We start from the raw sequence: 25,510 nt of genomic DNA on the forward strand, positions 1-25,510 counted from the left end.
GAAGAGGCCTGGTGAAAAAGTGCACCCCTGTCGTATGCCTCAGTGGAGTGGGAAGGATTCAGATAAGATAATATTCGTGAGTACCCTGGCTGTCATGGCCGAGTACAACTTCTGCACCCATGAAATGAAATTTGGGCCAAAACCGAATTTGTGCAGTACCATCCATAAATAGTCCCACTCCACCGAGTCAAAAGCTTTTTCTACATCCAAGGAGGCCACTACCCCGGGACCCCAGATCTCCTCGCATTGGCAATGATAGTGTATAGTCGTCGCAAATTGATATCTGTGCCTTTCCCAGGCATGAAACCTGTTTGATCCCTATGAATTAGCAAAAGTATCACCCTATTCAAGCAAGATGCCAGCACTCTAGTGAGTATATTGGCATCAAAATTCAGAAGGGAAATAGGACCGTACGAGGAGCATAACTCCAAGTCTTTCCCCAGTTTGGGCACTACAACTATAATTGCTTGCGACATTGATTCAGGAAGGGAGGTGGCATCCATGGAGGACACCAGCACTTCACGTAGCTCATCGGTCAGGGAGTGACCATAGCATTTATAGAACTCAGAGGGGAGTCCGTCATCTCCTGGGGTTTTCCATGTCTGTAAAGATCTCAGAGCCTTCTGTATTTCCTTTAAGGTGAGAGGAGCATCAAGCATCTGTCTAGCCTGGTCTGACAGGACTGGAAAGTCAATACTCCCCAGAAAGGAGTCCAGTTCCTCAGTATTGCAAGCAAAGGTAGAGGAATAGAGAGTGGCATAATACTTTGCAAAGCATGCATTTATATCTTTCGGATTTGTCATTTACGTTCCGTCCACATCTTTAATGGATGCGATTTGTGTAGATGAGCACTGCTTTTTAGAGAGCCACACCAGCAACCTCCCCGTCCTCTCCCCCTGCTCAAATATCCTCTGGGACTGGTATAGCATCTGTTTCTTGGCCACTGTCACTCTAAGACATGAAACCTCTCGCAGTGCCACCTGCTAGTCATTATATAACCCATTTGTCACCCGACGCAACATAGAGTCTCACCCGTTCTGGCCTCCACCCTATGCAATGCCTCAGCTGACTGTCTGCAAGCCAATCCTATAGCTATTTGGTATTGACCCCTTACATAGGCCTTGAAGGCATCCCAGACTACTTTTAGACTGGCAGTGTTATAATTGTACAGCCAGTAATCCTTCACTGCCTCTGCCACCAGGGGCTCCACATGAGTGTCAGAGATCCAGTATCTCAAAAGGCACCATACCCGGTGTTCAGTTGCAACTTAAGTGTGTAATTTAATCAACAGCAGTGCATGATCCGAAATTCCCCTAGGCAAAATGGATATTTGTTGTATCTTAGATAGTACCTGGTCACTGACATAGACTAAATCATTTCGGGACATTGTGGCATAAGTAGCTGAATGACAGGTATACCTCCTAAGGTGTGGGTTTTTCCACCGCTACACATCAGTGAGGTTAAAGGCAGATGCCCATTTACTCAACGGGGAGTCTATATGCACATCTGGTGAGAATTTATCCAGATGCGGACAGGGAGTCATATTAAAATCACCCGCAATTAAAATTTCAGTAGTATTTAGCCAACATTTGAGTCAACCTCATTAGTGAAGCATTCGTAGCAGGTAGAGGGATATAAAGCACCACCACTACCATAGGCACATTATCATTAACCGCATGCATTATTACACATTTTCCTTCAGGGTCCAAATGCAGGTCTAACGATGTAAAGGACAGAGATTTACGAATAAGGATGCTCAGGCCAGTCACTCTTTGACGTCCAATCTTGGACCTCAAAGATCTAAGCAAGTTTCTCAGGATTCGCACATCTCATATAGAGTCTGTTCGTTCAGTGGTGGCATCGTACCAGCAGGGAGACTTTCTTCCGTCAGTCGACATAAAGAATGCATATCTCCATGTTTTAATTTTCCCCACATGTCAAAAATTCTTGCGGTTTGCGATAGAGGTCAGCGCATTGGTTGAGGAAAATGTGTCCCACGTGATTCGTACACTGGAAAGTCTGGGCTGGGTTCTCAGTGCGGAGAAATCAGCATTGGAACCAGCACAGAGCCTTGAGTATTTGGGCCTAATTCTGGGCAGTCTCTTTTGCTCTGGCCTACTGGACGAGTCAACAGCGGGGGCTTCCAGTCAGAATCCAGTCAGACACTGCCACAGCCGTGACATATATCAACCACAAGGAGTCGAGGGGCCCATATAGAAGTGCATCAGATTTTGGCTTGTGCACAATGTCATGTTCTGGCCCTGTCCACAGTACATATCCCAGGTGTGGAGAACTGGCTGGTAGACTTTCTCAGTCACCAGCAATTGATCCCAGGAGAATCGTCTCTTCATCCTGAAGTATTCAGGGCAGTTTGTCAATGATGGGGCCATTTCTCTTTAATTTATGCCTTCCTACTAGTTCAGTTTCTTTCACATCTGTTACGCTGGATCTGGGCGAAGAAAATCGTAGGGACCTCTTTGGCCATCGATCGTGAGACATCAGTGGATCAGGTTTGCAAGGCTGCAGCAGGGTTCTTCAGCACACACCTTAATGAGGTTTTTACCAGGTAGGCGTAAAGCCTGCATTGCAGTTTCCTTGGGCTTGACATCATTCTCATGCATAGACAGCTGATGTTCGATATAGATCTTAACTTTTCCGTTAAAAGTCTAGCTTGGCCCTACCCCCCTGCTACCCCACAATCTTCCTTGTTAATTTGCGAGGTTGCCCATCACATTAAAGGACCAGTAGAGGGGTAAAAGGGCTAGACGAGGCTCCTATTTTATGGATAAGGTGGTGAGCTGCACATAAATTGAGCTACCGTTTCTCTCTGGATCATTTTGCCTGGTCATGGTTTTCATTCCTGTGCTCATTTTGAACTTCAAAAGAAGCCCTCACTGAACTCTCTAGCTGCAGACACTGTGTAGTATTTCATCATCACATGAGGATCACATGAGAAGTAGTACAGTATCTCAAGTCGTTCTCTCAGCAGCTCAGCTTACCCTGCTAGGTTTAATGTCTAGTATTAAATAGGAAAATGTTATAAAGTTTTTGCACTATAAAGCTGAACAAAATACATTTTTGTATAACTGTGCTAGCATGTGAGGAAATGTGTTGAGATGTCTTTGAGTTGTGAAGTCATCAATATAATAGACTAATAATGGCTTATGTAACTTGTACAATTCTAATCCATAGTAATCAAAGTAATCCTGCATTGGTTATATAACAACACTCCAGAGAAAATGAAGTGGAAGTAATCTAAATTATTTGTGGGCTAAAGAAATTCTGTGTATTTTATGCACACATATTGTATTACAGGGTTAAATGACCCCTTTGTGGAAAATCTGTTTTAATAATTAGCGTGTCATGTGCTCTTGTCACATTATTTATGCATGTTCAATGCACATTCGTGTGTTTTATATGTGTTATAAAACCACAATGTCATAATTCTATATTTGCTTAATAGGTTTCCAACATCCAACAAAGGATTGTGCTGCCATTACTATCCGCTGTTATTTTTCCAGTGCTGGTTAGAGAATTAAAGTGCAACCTGTTTTGTAAATTTAAGCACTTTAAATTCCAGACACTGGGCATATTTCAGCATTTGCAATTGAGAACAACTTGACCCAGTATCTCCAAATAGGTTGACTTTGGTGGTATCCAGGGACTGCAGCTGTTCTTCCCATGTACACCGTGCAGTTATTGTCCAAACATATTAGATAAGAGTCAACAAAATATAACACTGAAGACCTAAAGTGATTTCCAAAAATTAACGGCTGTACGACAGAATATGCAAATTATTTTTTTCACCTCTTAATTTTCTTCTGCCAAGTTAAAAATTGAACAGCAGCTTACCGACTTTGCAATAACTGTCTAAAGATGTCCATAAACTTCATAATATGATAAAAAAAAGCCTGTGCAGGTTTTGTTACATTTTCCAAAAGATGTAATAAAGAGGGTCCATCTAAAAACAATCCTCTTACTTTGAGGGCCTGTTCACACCAGAACGCAGTATGGGAACTTTGCTTTCCGTGCACGGTTCCCGAACTGCGTTCAAAACACAGTGCAGTTGCAATCTGTCAATATTGAGTTAATGACAGCTCAAATGCAGGTCTCAAACACTGTGCATTTCCCCACACCAGATCGTATGGTAAGGAAGTAGCATGCAATATGGTTGCAGTGAGTTTCCAAAAGTAGTGGTGCAATTTCAGCCCTTTCATTTTAAAATGGGACCACATAGAACTGAATGCGAATCGCACAGGAAAGCACATCACATCCTCAACCCAGACAGGCCCCCGTTGCTACAGAGTTGTTGGGAGTTTTACAGATTGTACAGCCAGTGTGAAAAATGTGTGATCAGGTTAGGATTGTTAATTATACTAATCGTGTATTTTTTTTGTTTTTTTTTTTACCCACAGGCCATTGTGTTTGTTGTTGGAGGAGGAAACTATATTGAATATCAGAATTTAGTAGACTATATAAAGGTTGGTGTATATCCTGACTTTCCTGCTTCTTTAGCATATACATCATAGTTTTCTTCAGTTGGAGAATTTTGTTTAATATTGAAGCATACTATTTAATGAAATACTTATATCAAGGCTCTTACCTCATCATCATATCCCTTCATTCCTCAAGGTCATTTATTTACCTATTCCATTGTCAATCTTCTTGCCCAGCTTTGCTGGTACTTAAAGAATACCTCGGAAAAATTAATGTACACACTCATTAGATCACTTATGCATTCCTTTAAAAGAGAAGTATGGAAAACATTTTTTTCTGGATCTCTGTCCCCTGCCGGCTCTAACACTGAGAAGCGAACGATCAAAAACCGCCGATCATTCGGTTCTCAGAGCTTACTGAGAAGAGAGCTGGTGACTGTCAGTCACCGGCTCTCTGCTCTGCCCCCCCATGCTCATTGGATCGCTGAGATGCTGTGCCAGTCCTTCCTGTGGGCGGTTTTAGACCATATAATCACGATCTTGCCTGAGCCTTAACCGGCTCTGTGATGTCAGCCGACAGCAGGCTTCAGCCCACTGTTTGCTGAAAACGTGTCACAGGAGTGCACTCCTGTGATCCACAGGAGAAATACAGCCAAACAAGTTTTGGCTGTACTTCCTCTTTACAAATTCATGTAATTTTTAATGTTGGCACATGCCATCTAAAAGATGATTTGAAACAGGACTGCTACCCTGTTAACTGATAGGCTTCAGGATAAGGTAAATAGGTGGCATTGCAGAAAAAAACAAAGCTTAGAGACTGAGTAGCCATCAGCAGTGTGGTGATGTTCTCCACACTGGTGAAGTTCAAAGGACAGGTAAGGGAGCAGCATGGATTATGCAGATCTACACCCATATAGCACAGCAGCTGTGAGTGGATACTTGGACTATTTGTATCACTTTAAAAATTTTGTGCAAGGTAAAACATTGTCTCGTGGGGTTTATTTAGTACTAGAGAGTGCAAACTCAGGCTCACTTCTGCATAGAAACCAGTCAGCTTCCAGGTTTTATTGCCAAAGCTTAATTGAACAAGCTGAGGTTAGAAGCTGATTGGTTTCTATACAGAAGTGAGCCTGATTTTTCACTTTCCAGCTTTAGTAAATAAACCCCAATGTGTCCTTAAGCTGTGTTTAGCTGCAGATGCATGCTAATCTGTCAGTTGCAGACAGGAACTTTAGATTATCTAAATTTCCAGTTCCGTTTCACTTTCCTTTATGCCTTTACCCACCCTTTCTTGACCAATCGCCCTTTTGAGGCATTACTAAGTGAGGCTACTGCCTGTCACTTAAGAAAGTGTTAAACAGCATGAGTGTTTTCTTAACATCTCTTTTATTTTTCAGTCCATTTCCTGAACTGTTCTTTATTGCTTCTTGATTTCTATTTCTCTATTGCTACCTTCCACACTTTTTTAGTTTAGTCCCCCTGTCCTTCTTACCTGCATTCTTTCTTTCCTTTCTCCAGTTTAAACTCTCCTGCTGTCTCTCATCTACCATCTCCTCTTCAGGCACACAACTTTGGCTAATTGGCATGCAAAAAAGAATCTACCTTATAAAAAACAAAGTTTTTTGGAAGGCAACCAGCTCTGGCTTTTGCTTTGCTTTTGTATCCTGTTACTGGTTGCTAAGGCCTGTCCTTCCTTTTGCTTATTCTGTCATAGATGTTATTTATGTGACCCTCGCCAGTTCCTCAGATCAATTCTTTGGTCTATTTTTCATCCTCTTAGCTCACTACTGTTATATTACTATTAACACTTTAAGAAGCATTAGCTAAGTAGAGTTTAATTTTTCTGCTTGTAAAATGTAGAGGATGTAACTTAACACTGTGTGTCATCTTTTTTTTTTTTCTTTTTTTTTTTTTAGACCAAACAAGGAAAGCACATCCTTTATGGCTGCACGGAGCTTTTTAATGCTTCACAATTTGTTAAACAGGTAATGGATGCCTTTTCTGCAGACAGATGTAATTAAGTAAATTCCATTAAAATGGCTGGTTCATAACGCAGGTTCAAGTTTGGCCCCTCGGTGTTACTAGACTTAAATCTGAACTCCATAAATTCAGCCATTTTCTAAAATGTGCCAGATGGCTATAGATTAAAGGGTAACTCCACTTTCATAGGAAAAAAATAGCAAATAAAAATAATATAGCATATACAATTGTGATACAAGTCATATTGTAATTAAATGTTATTCAAAATGACCTTCTCTTTTTAATCTGCAGAGCTGTAATTTTCTGTTAAATGCAATATGGCTAGCTGGAGGTATTCTATACACAGATGGTGTACAGAACCCCCCCGGCCAGGTAGGTCATTTCCCGCTTGTGTGATTGGCTTACTGATTTTCCCAGAAGTCTGCGCCAAGATATAAATCTGATTTTTGGCATGCCCTGCAATAAAAATGTAATTTTTGGTGTAATACTCTCAAAGGGAAATCATGTCTAACAGGATGCAGACCCAGCAGCTTTCCTCATTGGAGCTCTGCAGATGCAGCAGCTGATTGATAATTATAAAACCACTCCCGCATGGACACAGACAAACCGCTATTTCTTCAGAATAACAAAATTTAAAGGTAGGAATCTGCAACAAAGCATGTTAAAATTCTTGCAATGTACATAGATCACCCAGAGGGCAATGTTTTTTTTCTCAACAAAAGTGGAGTTACTCTTTAAGTCCAACCAGGTACATGCCTTTAATTTGCAATCTACATTTTTTTACTGAGCGCTGGGAGCTTAGCTATCACTACACTTCCATTGCTTGACCTACTGGTCTCAGCTCCTGCAGCTACAGAGTCTTATGCAGTCACTCTGCCTCTCCCTCCGCTTTGTATTATGTGAACACATTCACAAATACAAAGATATAAGAACTGATAGTCTGACATTCTCCATAGCAACAGGTAAAACTCCAGCATTCATTTTGTAAACTGTTAAATAATAGGACTGATGGTAATCAGTGTGCAACTAATACACCAGAAAACTTTGTCCTATACAAATTATCTAGCCTCAAGGCCCATGCACACTACCTCTATACCTGCTGGCACTGTTCCCATTTTTGCTTAATTTCATACGACAACACATTTCTGTTTCTTTTTGTTGCATTGGAAAATGGCTATATATTATAATATCTTCTTAAATGTGTTGTATTCATCTGTGATTGCTACAGTTGATTTTGGCTTAGATTAAGCTGCATGTAAAACAGATATATTCCCGTTTCTTTAATAGAAGTCTGACAATAACAATTGGTAAAGTAATTATGAACAGTGTTATATTTGTGTTTAAACAGTAACAAGTAGTGTCAGCATTTCTGGATTTTCATAAAGCTCTCAGCATTTTAAGAAATTATATAATCAGATGTTAACATTTATTACTTTTTCTGCTCTAGAAAAATAAATGTTTAAAAACTTGATTGCTATGGGGATTACCTCTATATATCATCACTTTGGTTTTTAAACATGTTTTTCATTTGACTTGGGGTCCTAAATGTCAATACTCAATTTCAATGTGTTTTTGTTCCACATTGGTAAATTTATGGTACTGATGTATGAACGCCAGATCTTCCTGGTGAAAAATTTACTGCACAAAAAACACGAGTATGGTCTGTATTATGCATGTGTATATGCATCTATAAGTGTGTAAAATTTCTGCTAGCTTCTGTAATGTCAAAACATAATATGTACCCAAGGATCAAATGTGATTTACATGTAGTCACGCAAAATACTGACCGGTAAGGGCTCGTTTACACTTGCAGTTGGTGAGCGCTAAAAAAAACATATGGTTGAGCCATGTTCTTACTGCCCTCCTTGAACTGCAAAGGCAGCTGGAAGTGGGTGTACATGCTACAGTAGCAGCAAGAATTAAACTCCTTGTTGCATTCCTCTGGCAGTACCTTTCACACAATCGATTTAAGTGAATGGGGCCGCGCCGCAACCACATGAAATGCACTCATTTGCAGTGCAGTGGTAAAGCCATGTAGGGGTTGAAGTGGTGAGGAGAAGACATAACACAAGACGCAATTTAGAAAAAATACAATATTGTTTACTTTCTGCTATAAAACATATGCAATTAAAAAAAATAAGAAATCAAATTTCTTTATAAATTTAGGCCAATATGTATTTGCTACAGGTTTTTGGTAAAAAAAAAAATACCAATAAGTGTATATTGATTGGATTACGCAAAAGTTAAAGTGTCTATAAACTGAGATATATATTTATGTGAAACTTTTTTTTTTTTAATACCAGCAATGGCGGTGATCAGCGACTTATAGTGGGACTGCGATATTGCAACGGACAATCGGACACGAACTGACACTTTTGACAATTTGCAGGAACCAGTGGCACTAATACAGTGATCAGTGCAAAAAATATGCATTGTCACTGTACTAATGACACGGCTGCGGTCAAAGGGTTAACTGTGTGCCTAGCCAGTAATTTTGTGTACTGTATGTGCTGCTTTTACTAGGGGAAGAGATTTTATTTCCTGCAAGGACACAAAATCATCCCTTCCTCCCTGTCAGAATGGAGATCTGCCTTGTGTACATAGGCAGATCTCTGTTCTGTGTGTTTTACTGATGGTCGGCGTGTGCCATCAGACATCCACTACCTGGCAGCCACAGATCGGCTTCTGCTGTGATTAATCACAGCAGAAGCAGTGCATGCACCCCCTGAAAGCGGAAGTGCAGAATTGCTTATATATACGTGATCCTGCACAGAAGGGCCGCCCTGTAGCAGTAAATCTGCTGTAGGGTGGTCCAGAAGTGGTTAAAGTAATATTAAAGTGTCAGGGTTTTTTTGTATCAAAATAAAAAACATGTTATACTTACAGTTGTGCTCATAAGTTTACATACCCTGGCTGAATTTATGATTTCTTGGCCATTTTTCAGAGAATATGAATGATAACACAAAAAAATTTCTTTCACTCATGAATAGTGTTTGGCTGAAGCCATTTATTATCAGTCAACTGTGTTTACTCTTTTTAAATCATAATGACAAATGAAACTACCCAAATGACCCTGATCAAAAGATTACATGCCCCAGTTCTTAATACCATGTATTGCCCCCTTTAACATTAATGACAGCTTGAAGCCTTTTGTGGTATTTGTGGATGAGGCTCTTTATCTTCTCAGATGGTAAAGCTGCCCATTCCTCTTTGCAAAAACCCTCCAGTTCCTGGAAATTCTGGGCTGTCTTGCATGAACTGCACGTTTGAGATCTCCCCAGGAGTGGCTCAATGATACTCAGGTCTGGAGACTGAGATGGCCACTCCAGAACCTTCACTTTATTCTGCTGTAGCCAATGACAGGTCAACTTGGCCTTGTGTTTTGGATCATTGTCATATTGAAATGTCCCAAGCACATCCCATGCGCAGCTTCCTGGCTGATGAATGCAAATGTTCCTCCAGTATTTTTTGATAACATACTGCATTCATCTTGCCATCAATTTTTACCAAATTTCTTGTGCCTTTGTAGCTCACACATCCCCAAAACATCAGCGATCCACCTCCGTGTTTCACAGTAGGAATGGTGTACCTTTCATCATAGGTCTTGTTGACTCCTCTCAAAATGTAGCGTTTCATAGGTCTTGTTGACTCCTCTCAAAATGTAGCGTTTATGGTTGTGTCCAAAAAGCTCAATTTTGGTCTCATCAATTCAAATGATTTTGTGCCAGAAAGTTTGAGGCTTGTCTTTGTACTGTTTGGCGTATTGTTAGCAAGATACTTTGTGGCATTTGTGTAGTAATGGCTTTCTTCTGGCGACTCGACCATATAGCCCATCTTTCTTCAAGTGCCTCCTTATTGTGCATCTTGAAACAGCCACACCACATGTTTTCAGAGAGTCCTGTATTTCACCTGAAGTAATTTGTGGGTTTTTTTTTTTTTTTTTTTTTTAATTGTTTATTTATCCAAAGAACACGGCCCACATGGACCCACAAGTTACAGTGTATCACATATATCATGTAGCATTACGAAGAAAAAGGAAACCGCATATGGTACAATATCATAACTCCATCAACAATACTATTGGAAACAGTGCATAACATGGTTGAGTATGAACAGTTTGTTGACCGGATGGTGTTGTGGAGTGTTACAGTCCTATGGGCTCGGTCCTCTTTTCTTTATAAAATTTTAGGAGGTAGAGTAAAGGTAAGAAATGGAAAGTAGCAGAGAGGGTGGGGGGGGGTAGGGTACGGGGGGGGGGAGGGTGCGTCCCACGAACATGGCGTGTCGGGCAATCTGTACTAAATTTATAGTTGTGAGGTTTTATGCCGCTGCCTGTAAGGCTTCAATGGCATAATGATGTTTTGTATGTGTTCATGTCTTAACTTCGGCTCTTCTCAGGACCTGGCTTTCAGCCGAGTATATAAACATAGTCCACGTCTGCCCGGTTTTGGAAAATGTCTCTTCTCTATGTTGTGCCGTGAGGATGAGGTCCTCCATTTTTCTTATTTCCTCCACTTTTCCGAGCCATAGGTCAATGGTCGGCGGGAGGGCAGATTTCCAACAAAGGGGTATGCAGGCCTTGGCTGCATCAAGTGGGTGGCGTATCACTGACTTCTTATATATTCTGTCGGGAATGTCTGTAGCATGTAAAAGAAAGAATGCTGGATCGTCTGTAATTGTCCTGTCAGTGAATTGTTGTACAGTCTCACGTACTACCTTCCAGAAGTGTGCTAGTTTGGGACATGACCAAAAGATGTGTAACAAGGTCCCCTTGTCCGACTGACAGCGCCAGCACACAGGTCCGATGTTGTTGAAAAAAATTTATGTAGTAATGTTGGGGTTCTGTACCATCTGGAGAGTATTTTGTAATTTGTTTCTTGGATCTTGGTGCAAATGGAAGATTTATGCGTAAATCTAAGTATGTGTTGTCTCTTTGTGTTGTTGAAATGGCAATCTAATTCTGTTTCCTATTTGAGTAATCCCGGGGGTACGAAATCTGCCGGGAGTGTATTCAAAAGATTGTAGGTCAGTGAGCGTGTGTGTGGTAAAACACCCGTGGCAGTACAAAGTTCTTCCAAGGTCGTGAGCGTTTGGCTGCTGTCTGCGGGGGGTGGGGTGGAGCTAAGAAAGTGGCTTAATTGAAGTGTTCTCAGGAAGTCTAGACGGAACGTGCCTGTGGGGTCAGAGAGTTCTGTGTTCGTTCTCCAGCGCCCCCCAGAACTAAAGTGGGAGGCCTGGTGCAGGCCTGCTTCCCCTAATCTCCGAAAGGTCCCATCATGTAGACCCGGTGTAAACAGGGGGTTTCCTATTATGGGGTATAGGGGTGAGTTCTGGGAGGAAAGGGATGTCAGAGAAATGAGCCGTGTGCAGATTCGTGACGTGTTACCGATCAATGGGTGGCGTTTAATCTCTGTTGGTAAGCCCTGGTAACACCATGGGGTGCCGCCTAGAGGAATTATGCTTTGAGATTGCTCCAGCTGGGACCACAGCTTGGTCTCCTGGTGGCGACACCAGTCTATGAGCCTCCCCAGGTGCACAGCTTGATAGTAAGCACAGATGTTTGGTAGTGCCAAACCACCATAAATTTTGGACAGGACAAGTAGTTTGTTGGTAAGTCTGGGTCTTTTCTTGGCCCAGACGAATTCAGTAAATGCTGATTGTACTCGTTTAAAAAAGGCGGATGGTATGTGTATAGGTAAGGCTTGCATTAGGTATAGGAGTTTCGGGAGGATGGACATTTTCAAGATATTGCAGCGGCCTAACCAGGAGTATAGGCCAGATTGCCATTGATTTAGTAGTGTTTTGATTTTTTTTTAATAGTGGTGGGAAATTAATTTCGTACAATTTCGAAAATGTTTGGGGATGTATGTACCTAGGTATTTTAAAGCCTTATTTGTCCATTTCAGTTTAAAGCTGGATTGGAGGTGTGCGAGTTGTATTAGTGGAATCCCCACGCCCATTGCCTCTGACTTAGCGAAATTAATTTTTAGATAGGAGAGCGCCCCATATGTTGTAAATTCTCGCAACAGGTTCAGGAGGGAGACTGTCGGGTTTGAGAGTGAAAACATCAGGTCGTCAGCGTAGGCTGACACCTTTTATTGAGTTTGGTCGATCGATATTCCCGTAATATTCGGATTTAGTCAGACGTGGCATAGGAAAGGCTCTAATAAAAGCGCAAAGAGGAGGGGTGAGAGTGGGCAACCCTGTCGCGTTCCGTTCGTGATTTGAAAAGAGTCTGATGTTACGCCATTGGCCCTGACCTTGCCTGTCGGAGTCGTGTATATTGCCTAAATCCATTTCAGCCTAATACTTCCTAGGCCTATGTGTCTCAGTGTAGTAAACATGAAGGACCAGTTGACCCGGTCAAAGGCCTTTTCAGCATCAGTGCTGAGAAAGACACTTGGTATGTTTGCTAGGGTGGCTTTATATAGCAAGTTCAGGACTTGGGACAAAGCCTACTTGGTCCAGGTGGATCAAGCTGGTTATGTGTAATTGCATTCTAGTGGCTAATATTTTAGTGAACAATTTTAGGTCCGTATTCATTAGGGATATTGGGCAGTAGCTCCCGCACTGAGTCGGTTCTTTATCTTCCTTGGGGATCACCGCTATTTGGGCCTGTAGCGTGGTGTGGTGTAGTATGCTTCCCTTACCAAGGTCATTGAAAAGCTTGGTTAGGTGCTGTCGTAGGGATGGGAGTAGAGTCTTATAGTACTGAATTGTGAGGCCATCTGGTCCCAGAGCCTTCCCTTGTTTGGTGTTTCTTATCGCCAGCTGTATTTCTGGTAATGTTATGGGTTCGTCTAAGAGGTCACGTGTTGCAGTCGGTAAGGTGGGCATGTTGGGGGTGGCTATGTAGTCCGCTATGCGTTCCGGGGGTGGTTGTGTCATGTTCAGATTGTATAGGGTTTCGTAGTAAGTCTTGAATCCTTGAGTGATTTCTTGAGGTAGGGTTGCTTTTCGCCCCGTTGGAGAGTATATATATGGTATATAGGATGCTGTTTTCTGGGATCTTAAGGTTTGTGCTAGTAGTCTACCGCATTTATTTCCCAATTCATATATCTTTTTGCAAGAAATTTGGAGTGCCGCCTTAGCTTTAAAGTGGAGGAGATCGGTTATCTGTGTACGTACTGTGTCCAGTTCACTGCCCAGAGATCTGGTCGGTGTCTGTTTATGTTTAGTTTCCAGTTTTTGGAGTTGGTTGAGTAATAATGTTAGTTGTGCAGTCCTTTGATCCTCGCACCGTGTTTTATGAGCACCCCGCGGATCACCGCCTTGTGTGCCTCCCAGATTAGTCCCACTTCACCGTTAGCTGAGATGTTAGTGTGGAAATAGTGTGTAATTTCTTTCGTTACGTCCACTATTACTTCTGGGTCTTGGAGGAGGCTCCCGTTAAGTCTCCATGGCTTTCTTTGTCCCCCATAGAAGTCAGTCAGGGTGTATTGCATTGTGACCGGGGCATGGTCCGACCAAGTGATAGACCCAATTGCCCTGCCTTTGACTGCCTAAAGCTGGTTATGTGGTATTAAGAAGTAGTCTTTACGTGAGCATGTGTGGTGAGGGCGAGAGAAAAAAGTATAGTCGCGTTCGTCGGGATGGAAGAGACGCTAGACATCTACCAGTTGTGCGGCATGGAGGGCAGAGTGGATCACTTTACGTGTGCCACGGAGGGATGAGGATAGTCCTGTTGGGGTGTCCTCCATAGGGAGCAGGGGGATGTTTAGGTCGCCTCCTATGATAAGTTGACCTTCCGAAAAGCCCTGAAGTAATTCTAAATGTCTTTTCACAAATGTGTCCTGTTGGCTGTTTGGGGCATAGAGGTATGCGATAGTCACCCTAACGCCACCAATCAGGCCCTTTAGAAATAGAAATCTTCCTGCTGGGTCTATCCTCATGTCAACCAGGGCCCACGGGACTCTTGCCGAGATCTGAATGGAGACCCCTCTAGATTTGGCGTCTGAGTGGGTGGAGTGATAAACTGTCGGGTAATATCTGTTTTTTTGAATCGGGAACTTGTTTTCTCGGAAGTGTGTTTCCTGTAAAAGGACAATGTCAGCTTTTATACGTTTCATGTCATTTAACAGCATTCGTCTCTTTTCGGGGACATTGAGCCCCTTTGTGTTAAGGGTGACAACGTTGAGTGCCTCCATGTTCGTGGGGAAATGGTAAAGGTAAGGGAGAGACAGGAAGGGCGGGGGGAGGGAGGGATAAGTGAAGATTGTAGTAGTGAGAGTGAGGACAATAAGAAAGAGGAAAAACCACTCTAGGGTGGTGAAAGGTGTCTTGAGAGAGAAGGCCTCTCAATCGACACAATCCAACGATGTTGGGTAGCTAAGGTGTAACAAAATATGCTTCAACGCCCACCAGGAGTACCTGGGTTGGAGCGTTTGCCTATGTGGGTGTGTGTCTAGCAAAGGGCCAATGGGGCAGTCCCGTATCCTCCCCGAGCCCCCAGACCTTAGTTGTGCATGCAGATGTGAGTACTTAAGTAATGTCTATGTGCACAGGACTAACATATATATGGAAGTAGGAACACTTGAGACCTCTTGGTCTTTAACAACAGTCACAACAGTATAAACTTGGGAATTATAACTTGGATATCAACAATACTGACTGACTGTGAAACAAACTGACTAAGGCTTTTCACTCCTAGCCTGCTGACACGACTAGCCTCCTCCCGTCAAAGGATGGTATGTCTTGTGGCATTACCCATATCGAGTACTAAAAGGTAACCCGGGGGGCAATGCCAGATAAGTGGGGTAAGGAGACACGGTACTCCTCCATCCGTTATCACCGACATCCATCCCCCTCCACCAGAGCATCCCCCATTCCGTCACTTAGCTCCTGTTGCCAAGTATACTTGTAAGGCCAATTGTGTACTCCCCCACAGTATATTACAGGGATTCCATCTCCATACGTCATGTAATTTTGCAGCAACACATACCCCCATCACATTCTGCCCCCCCCCCCCCCCCAACCCACCGGTCACATCCAACCGAGCAACAACTCACATGTCCCTCATGGGGAGTCTCGTGTGTCCTTCATAACCCATTGGCATCAGGGATTGTGTGACCACAGAACTTAAACGGGTGCAACAGTTGGCGTGATAAAAAACAAAAAAGTCAGTTATGGTTATGGAGGGATAACGAGAACATGACATTTACTTTGCACGGTGCTGCAGATAGATGTGATTGCTGCACACCCGTCCCCGACCGCCCACCAGTTCAGATCCTTTTGTGGTTCCCGCCACACAGTGCGGTGAACGTCCCGGTAGGCAGGTGCAGGCGGCCCAGAGAGAGGGGGGGGGCGCCTCCAGCCACCCCAGGTCATGAATCTTCACTCGTGTGGGGAGGGTGAGGGGGGCCAGGAGCACAGTCTCCGCCACCGCTCACTACCAGAGGGGGCCTCAGCATTGCCGCGACTACGCCAGGCCGCAGCGAAATCAATTCAGTACACGTATCTGACAGTGGGGGAGCAATGGTGGAAAAGGAGTGGGGGGGGCAGCACCAACATGCGAAGTGTGTCAGTAACATGGTCAGCCAGTTCAGAACAACAGCAAAATAATTTAAAAAAAAAAGGGGGTAAATGCGGAACTTCATCCTCCGATGAAGTCACGTGACGTGACGATACGCGTCAGGATTGGAGCACGGGAACTGTCACAGACTGACGATAGGATACGAGCTCGGTGCTCGTGGATGTTTTTTACTATAGCCTTCTGCTAAATGTAAGTGTACTATGTTGTTTTTAACCTAATAAACTGATTTATATATGGGATCACGCTATGTGCACTCTCTTCCAACACTCCACATATATTCATCCCATTGTGACGAGCATTGAGGAAATGGGGACGGTTTGAAGACACCCTTTTGAGGTATACGAACTTGGCGTTCGTTGGATTGACGCCCACACTCATTTTTCAAAAGTGAGTGCATCCCCCTTCTGTGTCCTGTCCCTTTTTCCACTCTGGCCGCCACGGAGTTATACTATATACTGTCTGCTTATGTTTTTTATATACAATCCTGCACACCCACCACCCGAATCGCCTGAACTACTGGATGGGACCCTTGCCTGCTGGTGATTTGTTATTGGATTACAAGCTGTTGTCTTGCAGCAGTAAGGTGAGCTGCTTGCGAGCACAGAGGTGTCCCCACTGAAGACTTTTTTTCCCTTTCCTGTGGCTTGTGGACTTGCCTTTTTGGAACTGATGACTCATTGTTTGAGCACTTTGTACTACAAGGTGGTGGGGACTGTTCACCATTTATTTATTCACTTGGAGTCACTAATAAGAATTTGCTGAGTTACCACATATGTGCTAGTATGATACTAGCCCTTTTGCACTGAGATTCCCTTTTTTTTTTTTTTTTCCGTTTCAGTATTTACAATATTTTTTATGTGCTAGTATGATACTAGCCCTCATGCACATGGACTTTTTTTGGTTTATATATTTTTATTTGGTTCAATATATAAATATATATATATATATATATATATATATATATATATATATATATATAATTTTTTTTTTTTTTTTTTTGTACCCACACTGTATTTGTCACTCATTTATAGCTTTTTGTATGTTTTAGGCAATTTTGTTTCTTCATTATATTCGGATTTAGTGCCCATGAGACCGCACTTTATTACATTTTATTATACTGTTATATTTTGTATAATTTTTTCATTTTGCCTTTTTGGAACTGATGACTCATTGTTTGAGCACTTTGTACTACTAGGTGGTGGGATTGTTCACCATTTATTTATTTACTTGGAGTCACCAATAAGTATTTGCTGAGTTACCACATATGTGCTAGTATGATACTAGCCCTTTTGCACTGAGATTTTTCTTCTAATAAGTATTTGCTGAGTTACCACATATGTGCTAGTATGATACTAGCCCTTTTGCACTGAGAACTTTCTTTTCTTTGGTTTCAGTATTTACAATATTTTTCATGTGCTAGTATGATACTAGCCTTCATGCTTATTATATTTTTTTTAATATATTATTTATTTTTTCACTCACCTCTCTATACATTTGAGCTAGCCCCTTCCCCTTCATCTTCCCCCCTTCCCCTTTTTATCACAGCGCAATCACCACTCACTTTATTCATACCACTTTTGTCTGTTTGGATCAGCCATTTAGGTGTTGCAGCAGTGCCCCTTAGCATAGGTATTTCTGACAGCGCAGGAGTTTCTTCATCATTTATTCATTTGCTTTCCCTATGACTCAGAATCCAGAAACCTCAGTGCAGCACTGGATGAAAGGTGCAAGGCTCTGTCAGGAGACTAGAAACTCATTGACCTTTTATACACACACACACTAATTACAAGCAAACAGATCACGGGTGAGGATGGTTACCTTTGTTAGCCATTCAAACCCGTTTGTGTCAACTTGTGTGCATGTTATCAGGTCAAAATCACCAGGGTATGTAAACTTATGATCAGGGTCATTTGGGTAGTTTCTGTTGTCATTATGATTTAAAAAGAGTAAACACGGTTGATTGATAATAAATGGCTTCAGCCAAACACTAACCATGAGTGAAAGAAATGTTTTTGTGTTATCATTCATATTCTCTAAAAAATGGCCAATAAATCATACGTTCGGCCAGGGTATGTAAACTTATGAGCACAACTGTACCTGCGCTGAGCAATGGTTTTGCACAAAGCAGCCCTGATCCTCTTCTTTTGGTGTACCTTCCGGAACTTCTGGCTCCTCCTTCTCGGCAAGTGCCCCCGCAGAAAGCCGCTTTTTATGGGGGTCCTTGTGTGGGACAAAGCTATCAATCTGCCCAATGAGGAGGGAGAGAGCCGCTGCTCCCGTGCACATCGCTGGATCGAAATTGGACTTGCATAAGTATAAGGTGGGGACTGGGGGAGATCGTGCAGCACAGAAGGTTTTTCACTTAAGACTTTATAATCACTTTAAGGGTGACCCCCCCCCTGGAGTTTGCACCTTTAAAACATGTCAGTCCACATATTTAGTCTTGGCAGGTTTCCTGTAATTAAATTGGTTATATTTCTGTCATTTTGTGTATTTATTTCTTTTGAGAAGAGGCTTCATGGTTTGTTTGGTGTTTTTTTTGTTTCTCTTCTAGTTGTCTCAGCTTGGACAGAAGTAACAGATGACATGGCCCCAGATCATGTTCCGCTTGTCTCCAAGATGTGATCTGACCATACATGGACTTAAAGACCCAGCCTATACTTGCACCGTTCCATTAATCCTTCTGTCAGCAGAGTTGTGCACCCGTGCCTGCAGGTCTGACAGAAAAAGTAACATACCGATTCTGCAGCCTCGGAGATGAAAGCTGTGATGGTTCCTCTAACTTTTTGAAAAGACTCCCGTATTTAACTTTGCTGGAGGTTCGCCAGCCCCAGTAAATTGGCATTAACTTTCTCTCTGTAAGAAGAGGTTATTTCAAATAAAAACAAGATATTGTTTAATTTTATAAAGCACATTGTCTGTTCAGAGTTCTGCTTTCTGACGGGTTACAGTAGAAAGTGGATTATAGTACTGAATACACTGCAAATTTCTTATGTCCACATGTAGCCTTGTTCACACCAGCTGCTGCATTGCAACACAGCAGCTGGTGCATGGTGCGGTCAGGCCGGACCAGCATAGTGTTGATGTGCTGAAACTGGTACATCGCATTGTTCTGAACTTAATTGAATATAACACCGTGATATTTCATTGAGCTCTAGCCGCTGGCATTCATTGAGTCGCACTGCGCTGGAAAAAAAGTACTACACAGTACACAGCACGTTTTTTCAGAGCACACCATCGCAATGCAGTGGTGTGAACCAGCCACACCTGAGACAAGGCACTTTTCCATGTCTTGCAGTAGAGGTGTGGTGGGACTGCACTGGAATAGCCACCCAATGCATTTCCACTGTACTTGGTGTTAGTGGACCCTAAAGCCATCTAATACAGAAATCATTAACTTGTTCAGCTTATGAGACACTTCTAAATGGGAACAATGCAAATGGGCTGATTCAATGAGGCAAATGGCAGTAGCTAGTAGCATTCACAGTTACATTTCTGTAAACTGTTTTAAATTTATGTTGCAATCATTTGGTAATAAAAATACATAGCCTTCTATTGGCTTCATGATATGACACAGGAGACATTTACCAATTAAATTAGCATCACAATCCGATGTAAATCAGGCTTCCTCTCATTCAGCAATGCCTCTGCGACAGGTTTACTTTATATTTTACCCGAAGACTATAATCCTGTCAACTGTGACAGATTTTCAACGTTCAGTGATAGATTTATCACGGAAGATGACAAAGGTTTTTACTCCAAAAAGATGCAAAATTAAATTTTGTTTATACCCTAGGTTTTGGATAGAATTGGGAAATGTCGAAACTCTGCCAGGGTCAAAATGCAACCTGGGCCTCCGTTTCCCTAACTTTTTAAACTGGGGACAATATTTTAACAGACAGGAAGTGATAGAAAATATGCAGGGGACAACGATAAAAAGTTAACTGAGGTTCTAGCATTCCCTTACTTAAAGGAAATCTATGGTCACAGCATACACTTTCATTTCATATCGGCGTTGTAATAGCAATACAAACAATACTTATTATTGACAATCCAATATAAGCTTACCTGAAAAGTCTCCTTTCGTGTTGTGAGTCCTGCCTGTCTGCTGGCTGTCTCATTCCACACTTTTCTGCATGCTTTGCAGCTTTTCTTCTATTTATTTTACATTTCTAAAGACTACAAATTCCATGGTACCCTGCTGGCTGCAAGTGGGGATTCCTGTACCAACCCAGCCTCTCGAAACCCCTCATTCAGCACCTCTGTAGTTCAGACAGGAGGCTCTGTGAAATGGCACAGCTATGACTACTTACAGGGCATAGTATATAACTCACAGAATTCAAGGTAATTGTGTGAGGATCTTCAAAAAGTAAGTCTTTGAACAAGATTGATCAGATTATTAGATTTAAGCTATAAATAATTGAAATACAATGTGGAAATGAATAAATTATTTTACATTTTGACTATAGATATGCTTTAACGTAAAAAAAAAAAAAACATTTTAGTTCATTCTGTGCTGCTGTTAGAGAAATTTCCCCTAACTTCCTGCCCTGTCTTTTTACCAGAGAGGAAGTGAAGGAATCTCTCCAATGGCAATTAGTCCAGACAGGATTTCCAATCCTTCCCCAGTCTATACAGGTGTATCTATAGATACTCTTTAAGAAATGATTAGGGGCGGGTTTATTCTGATGCAGTGCTACTTTAGAGCAGCCGAGGAAGTATTTTATTAATCAAATTGTACCCTTGTAATAAATCTGTCTCGCTGCTACTGTGTAGCATTGCTTTTCTGTGCAACTGAACTGATAAATGTCGCATGTGGTGTTTACAGAAGATGGGCGGACCTAGAAGAAAGGCTGTGTAGAAATTGAAATATGTTAGAACTTCATGCACCTCCCAAGGTTTCTGGTTGTGGACCTCTAATCTAAAATATTCCTGGTCAAAAATATGATTTTTTTTTTTGTTTTGTTTTTTGTTTTTTTTTGTTTTTTTTTTGTTTTGTTTTTTTCTCTTTGCAATAAAAAATGATTTTAAAGAACGAAATAATTGGTAATCTTCATTTCTTGTCCTTTTGTGGAACACTGGAATGCATGTGCTGTTGGGTTATACTGCAGCCTACAGGCTTGGTCAATGGCAAGCAAAAACTGTATGTCTGTCTAGGATAACTCTTCCGCTGTCCAGCATGCCTCATTTTTTACTAGTGTCCTAGGAGGATAGGCATCTTTTCTTCAGTTCTGCAATGAAAATTCTAACCAATTTTTGCTAGTCTTTTTTGTTCAATGTGTTCTTGGATTTGAGTTTAATCAAGAATCTTCACTACATCACTGCTTGACCTCATTTCTTCATGGCAAGTATTCAGATAGGCCGATCTGGCCAAGCATCAGGAGCTACCTTGCTATTCGTACCTCTGGTTGCTCTTCCAATTTCCTGCTTCCTTCGGTTTTACCGCTGACAGGGTAAACGCTGAGGGACTGAGTGCTGACATCTGCTGGTTTGAGCGTCACGCATGTGTGCTCCACATGAGATTTTGATCTCTGTTCAGTGACCTGATCACCTCCAAAAATCTCACTCTCATTAGCCCTTACCTGTCTAGGTTTGTACCTTGCCTCACACTTTGGAACTAGTTGCATCACCACCACTTCGCAACATGTCCTTATATAGACACAGAGGGGACAGCCCTGTGACTGCAGCCCATACTTCCCTAACAGTTCCAGGGACATTCGCTCAATCTGGGTGCACTGACATCTGAAAGCTATTGGCCCTATGGTTTAGGGTTCCCTGTAGCCCTGTAGGGTAAGATTAAGTCCCTTACCTGGTCGTCAGGGGCCCCTACATAAGACTCTCACAGATACTGACCACAAAGGTTCCAGTCTTGCTCCAAAACCTTCCCTTTCAGAGTCGATCTCTGACTTTCCCAGGACCAGGTTTCTATTTGCAGTGACCATCTTTGACCCAGTCAGAGTCCCAACAGTCTATCTCTGAAGTTTTTCAGATACTGCAGCCTCCTGTCATTACCCCAGATCTTTCAGCTATTATTGATGCAGTAAGCCACAAATTGGATCAGGCACCTGTTGAAAGGGACAACATTGTAGAGAAAAAACAACAAATAGGCAAACCAGTAGACCTTAGCTGCTAGGACTCACTCCTGGGGAGAAGACCCATAAGTGAAAGCTGCAAATATAATCCATAAGCGCTTAGGTCCAGGTGTATCTGTGTTACTTGTATTACCTGGCATAAAACATGGGAATACCAGTTTTGTAAACAAGAAGTAGTAGTTTAGTGAAGTAAAAACCTTAAAAGGCCATGCAATCACATGTCAGATGTTATAACCAACCTCCGATGTTGTGTAATGCTAGTTTATCTGCAGTTGGAAAGGTCTGAGATGTGTCTCACCACTTACAAGTTCCAATGGGGATGTGTGTCAGCTGAGCTGGGCAAGGAATTCCAGGAGCTGCGGGGGGGCCACTGTCAGGATGGGCGTAGCGGTGCTGGAGAGATGAACAACCACAGGCTGTGGCAATTCACCCACAGCCGTGGAGGCGAGACATACGAAGAAGTGGAGAATCAAACAGCCAATGATAGCATAGTATGCTGCAGTACAGTTGTAAAACATGAAAGAAAAATGCAACTAAACAAAGCAACAAGTTTCGCTAACTGGGTAAATAAGCTCTAAAACCTGCTTGATAGTTATACCAAAAGGGAGCAGGCAAAAATACCTCCGGAATAGAAAGCATATGCCTCTTTGTACAAAATATCAAATAAAGAGTAAGAAGGTAGATATGGTACGCCATATATCCTCATTAGTAATATTTAGGCATCTGGTTACTCATAAGTGTCAAAGTGCAGCCCATAGGCCCCAAATCTTATCAAGCTTGTGGGGACATCCCCAGCTTCCTATGTCAGCTTATAAATCGGCAAAACCTGACTGATATAGTTTTTCCACAAATTAATGTGAATAACCTCCATGTATATCCACTGCAACACAAAAGTTTTCCTAGCATAGACAAGTAAAGAATCTCAAAAATAGTTTCCGATGTGTGCCCAGGTCCAAATCTTCCAGTACTCCAAGTACACACCACTTTGGATTGCACATCTTGGGCATCTCAAAATTTGTGGCAATAAAATGAGTTACTAGGGACAAAAAGGGATGGACTTTTTCACATCGTCAAAGTATATGGAGAAGGTCCCCGGTCTGCTTGTGATAATTATGGCAATCGGGGCTGTCTCTCTTATGTATCTGATAAAGTCGAAGTGGTGTGTAATAGAATTTGTGGAATATTTGTAATTGCATAAGTCTATCCCTAGCCAAGATAGTATTATTAAAATAAGTGTGTAGGATCTTATCCCAACCAACGAGATCATAAATTGTGGAGTTGGGTGGGTCTGGTCTGTAGCAGAGTACTATAAAAGGAAAATATTAAAGCGGAAGTAAATTCCCCATGTTTGTTTGAACCTGTATTTAAGCCTATACTAAGGCTTACCTATAGGTACTGTAAATATCTCCTAAACTTGCACCATTTAGGGGATATTTCCTGTATACTGCGTCGATTATGCCATCTGTGCCATTTCTTCAGGGCCCTGTTTTGGGTGTAACGGGACTTTTCAAGTACTGAATTTACCAAAACAAACTTCTGTAATTCCTACTTAAGCTGCAGTCGCATGTTTTAGTTGGAATTTAGGGTGCCAAACTCATATTGAAGCTGTAAAAAGGATTTGAAAGAGCCATTCATATAACTGGTGAATGTACTTCAAACGTTTTTGTGCCCAGAGACCAGCAACAGGCAGCATAAAGGAGTGTGGAAAGGTAGGATTGTACCAAATTGGTTGAGTGGGTGAGATAGACTGGGATGAGTCAGGCATCAGAGACACATGCACTGTACGTAGATTTTCAACAAAACTTTTATCATATCTACATCTTCGGTAGAAGGTATGGACTTCCCATAAATCAAATTGGCCAGTGTTTCAAATGAGGAAACTAGAGGCCGTAATGGCATTAATTAACTGGGGGAAAAGCCACCAATAAATATACGCAAGTTGAGACACGTAATAGTATAGACATAAATTTGGGAGAGCTAGACCACCCTGAGTAGTAGGACACAGTAGGGTTTCTATGGAGATTCTAGGGTTCTTTGGGTGCCACATAAAAAAGGAGATGAAAGAATCCAATTATTTAAAGAGGAACTGCTGTCTGCTCACATAATTTGTAATAAAAACATCTTTGCCTTTCTGAAGCTTTCCTCCAACCACGTCGCATAATTTTTTATATATACTGTGATTCTGTACTTGTCAAATATGGTGCAGAAATCTCCCTCCACTAAGTCTGGCTGCAATCATTTTAACTGTGGGCAGCTGAAGCTGCTGCCTGTTCACTTCCTGGATTTACACAGACACAGAGGCACACCTCCAGCTCTTCAGCTCTCATTGGCGCTCTTATGACTCACCCCCCCCCCCCTTCCTGGCAAACTCTCACAAGAGTGAGAGAGAGTGCTGTGCATGATTTCATAAGCCTAGGCTAATGACCAGACAAGAAACCGGAAGTGGGCTGTATGAGATATTTACTGGAAGGAAAAAAAATGTTTTACTATCCAAAGTTAGAACAAGGGCAGAAGATATAATAGATGGAAAGTTGAAAAAATGACTTAAGGTCCGCTTTAAGAACCTGCTTAGGAATATACACTTGGCAATTAGACAAAATATATAAAAATTAAATTATTAAAGGAAGTTATACAGGGAAGGAGATTGTTACCAATGTATGTAGATAAAAGGTAGCTGGACTATAATCCCAAGTTATTTCAAGGATATTCACCAAATGTTTACGGCTGAGAAGATTGTTGGTGTATGTGTTTTAGATGCCAGTGATTTATTCACCACCAGTGAATGGTTGGTGAAAGTTAGATTCACTGCTTTATAAATATGCCCCTAAAGCAACAGTCTTGCTGCCAATATACAACTGATCCTCTGACCTAGGTGAATACTCAAACTTTCCTGTGGAAATCGGTATTTTGGAAATACATAATAATTTGTCTATATTATAACGAACACAAATCCTGTTGGTTGTGAAGACCAGTTGAACTAATCAAGTGAATGGTGACCCAGCAGGTATGGGAAGATAAAGTGGTTGAAAAGCGACAAAAGATCACATTTGTTTCTTCATAAATAGCCCCCTATAAAGTTTAATACTAGGCTTAAAAGTGTGTGGATGGCCTCATCTTGGCAATGTGCCACTACCAAATTTGCTTACAATAACATAAATCACTAGCTATTGCAGGAGAATGTGAAGCTATTTCATGCTGTACAGCTGAAGGTTATTAGGCTTTGGAAAGAGAATATAGCTGCCGATTCCAGGTATTGTATAAAACTGCTCCTGACATCTGCTTCCCCCACATATTAACAAATACTAATTTCTTACCTAGTTAAACTCTTACCACATTCAGAATTTATTGTATTCAGTAATGTGTTTAATGTAAAACCATGTCTGCTAGTAGATGGTATACCACTCAGACCCTAGACACAAGTCAAGAACTAAATATGCATGTTGATATAACCACAAGAAAATGCCATAATG

The 25,510-nt window shown here is 41.8% G+C and overlaps 1 protein-coding gene across 1 annotated transcript in view; it reads left to right on the plus strand.

Moving 5' to 3' along the window:
- Positions 1-19,838, plus strand: part of SCFD1 (sec1 family domain containing 1) — a 275,000-nt gene extending 255,162 nt beyond the window's left edge. Inside the window, exons 23-25 of the mRNA XM_073609415.1 lie at positions 4,416-4,481; positions 6,353-6,421; positions 18,503-19,838. Of these exons, the coding sequence (XP_073465516.1) occupies positions 4,416-4,481; positions 6,353-6,421; positions 18,503-18,526 (159 nt within the window). The 3' untranslated portion in view covers positions 18,527-19,838. The remainder of the gene's footprint in view (positions 1-4,415; positions 4,482-6,352; positions 6,422-18,502) is intronic.
- Positions 19,839-25,510: the final 5,672 nt, after the last annotated feature.

This window comes from Aquarana catesbeiana, linkage group LG13 (genome assembly GCF_042186555.1).
Source record: "Aquarana catesbeiana isolate 2022-GZ linkage group LG13, ASM4218655v1, whole genome shotgun sequence".
NCBI classification, from domain to species: Eukaryota; Metazoa; Chordata; class Amphibia; order Anura; family Ranidae; genus Aquarana; species Aquarana catesbeiana.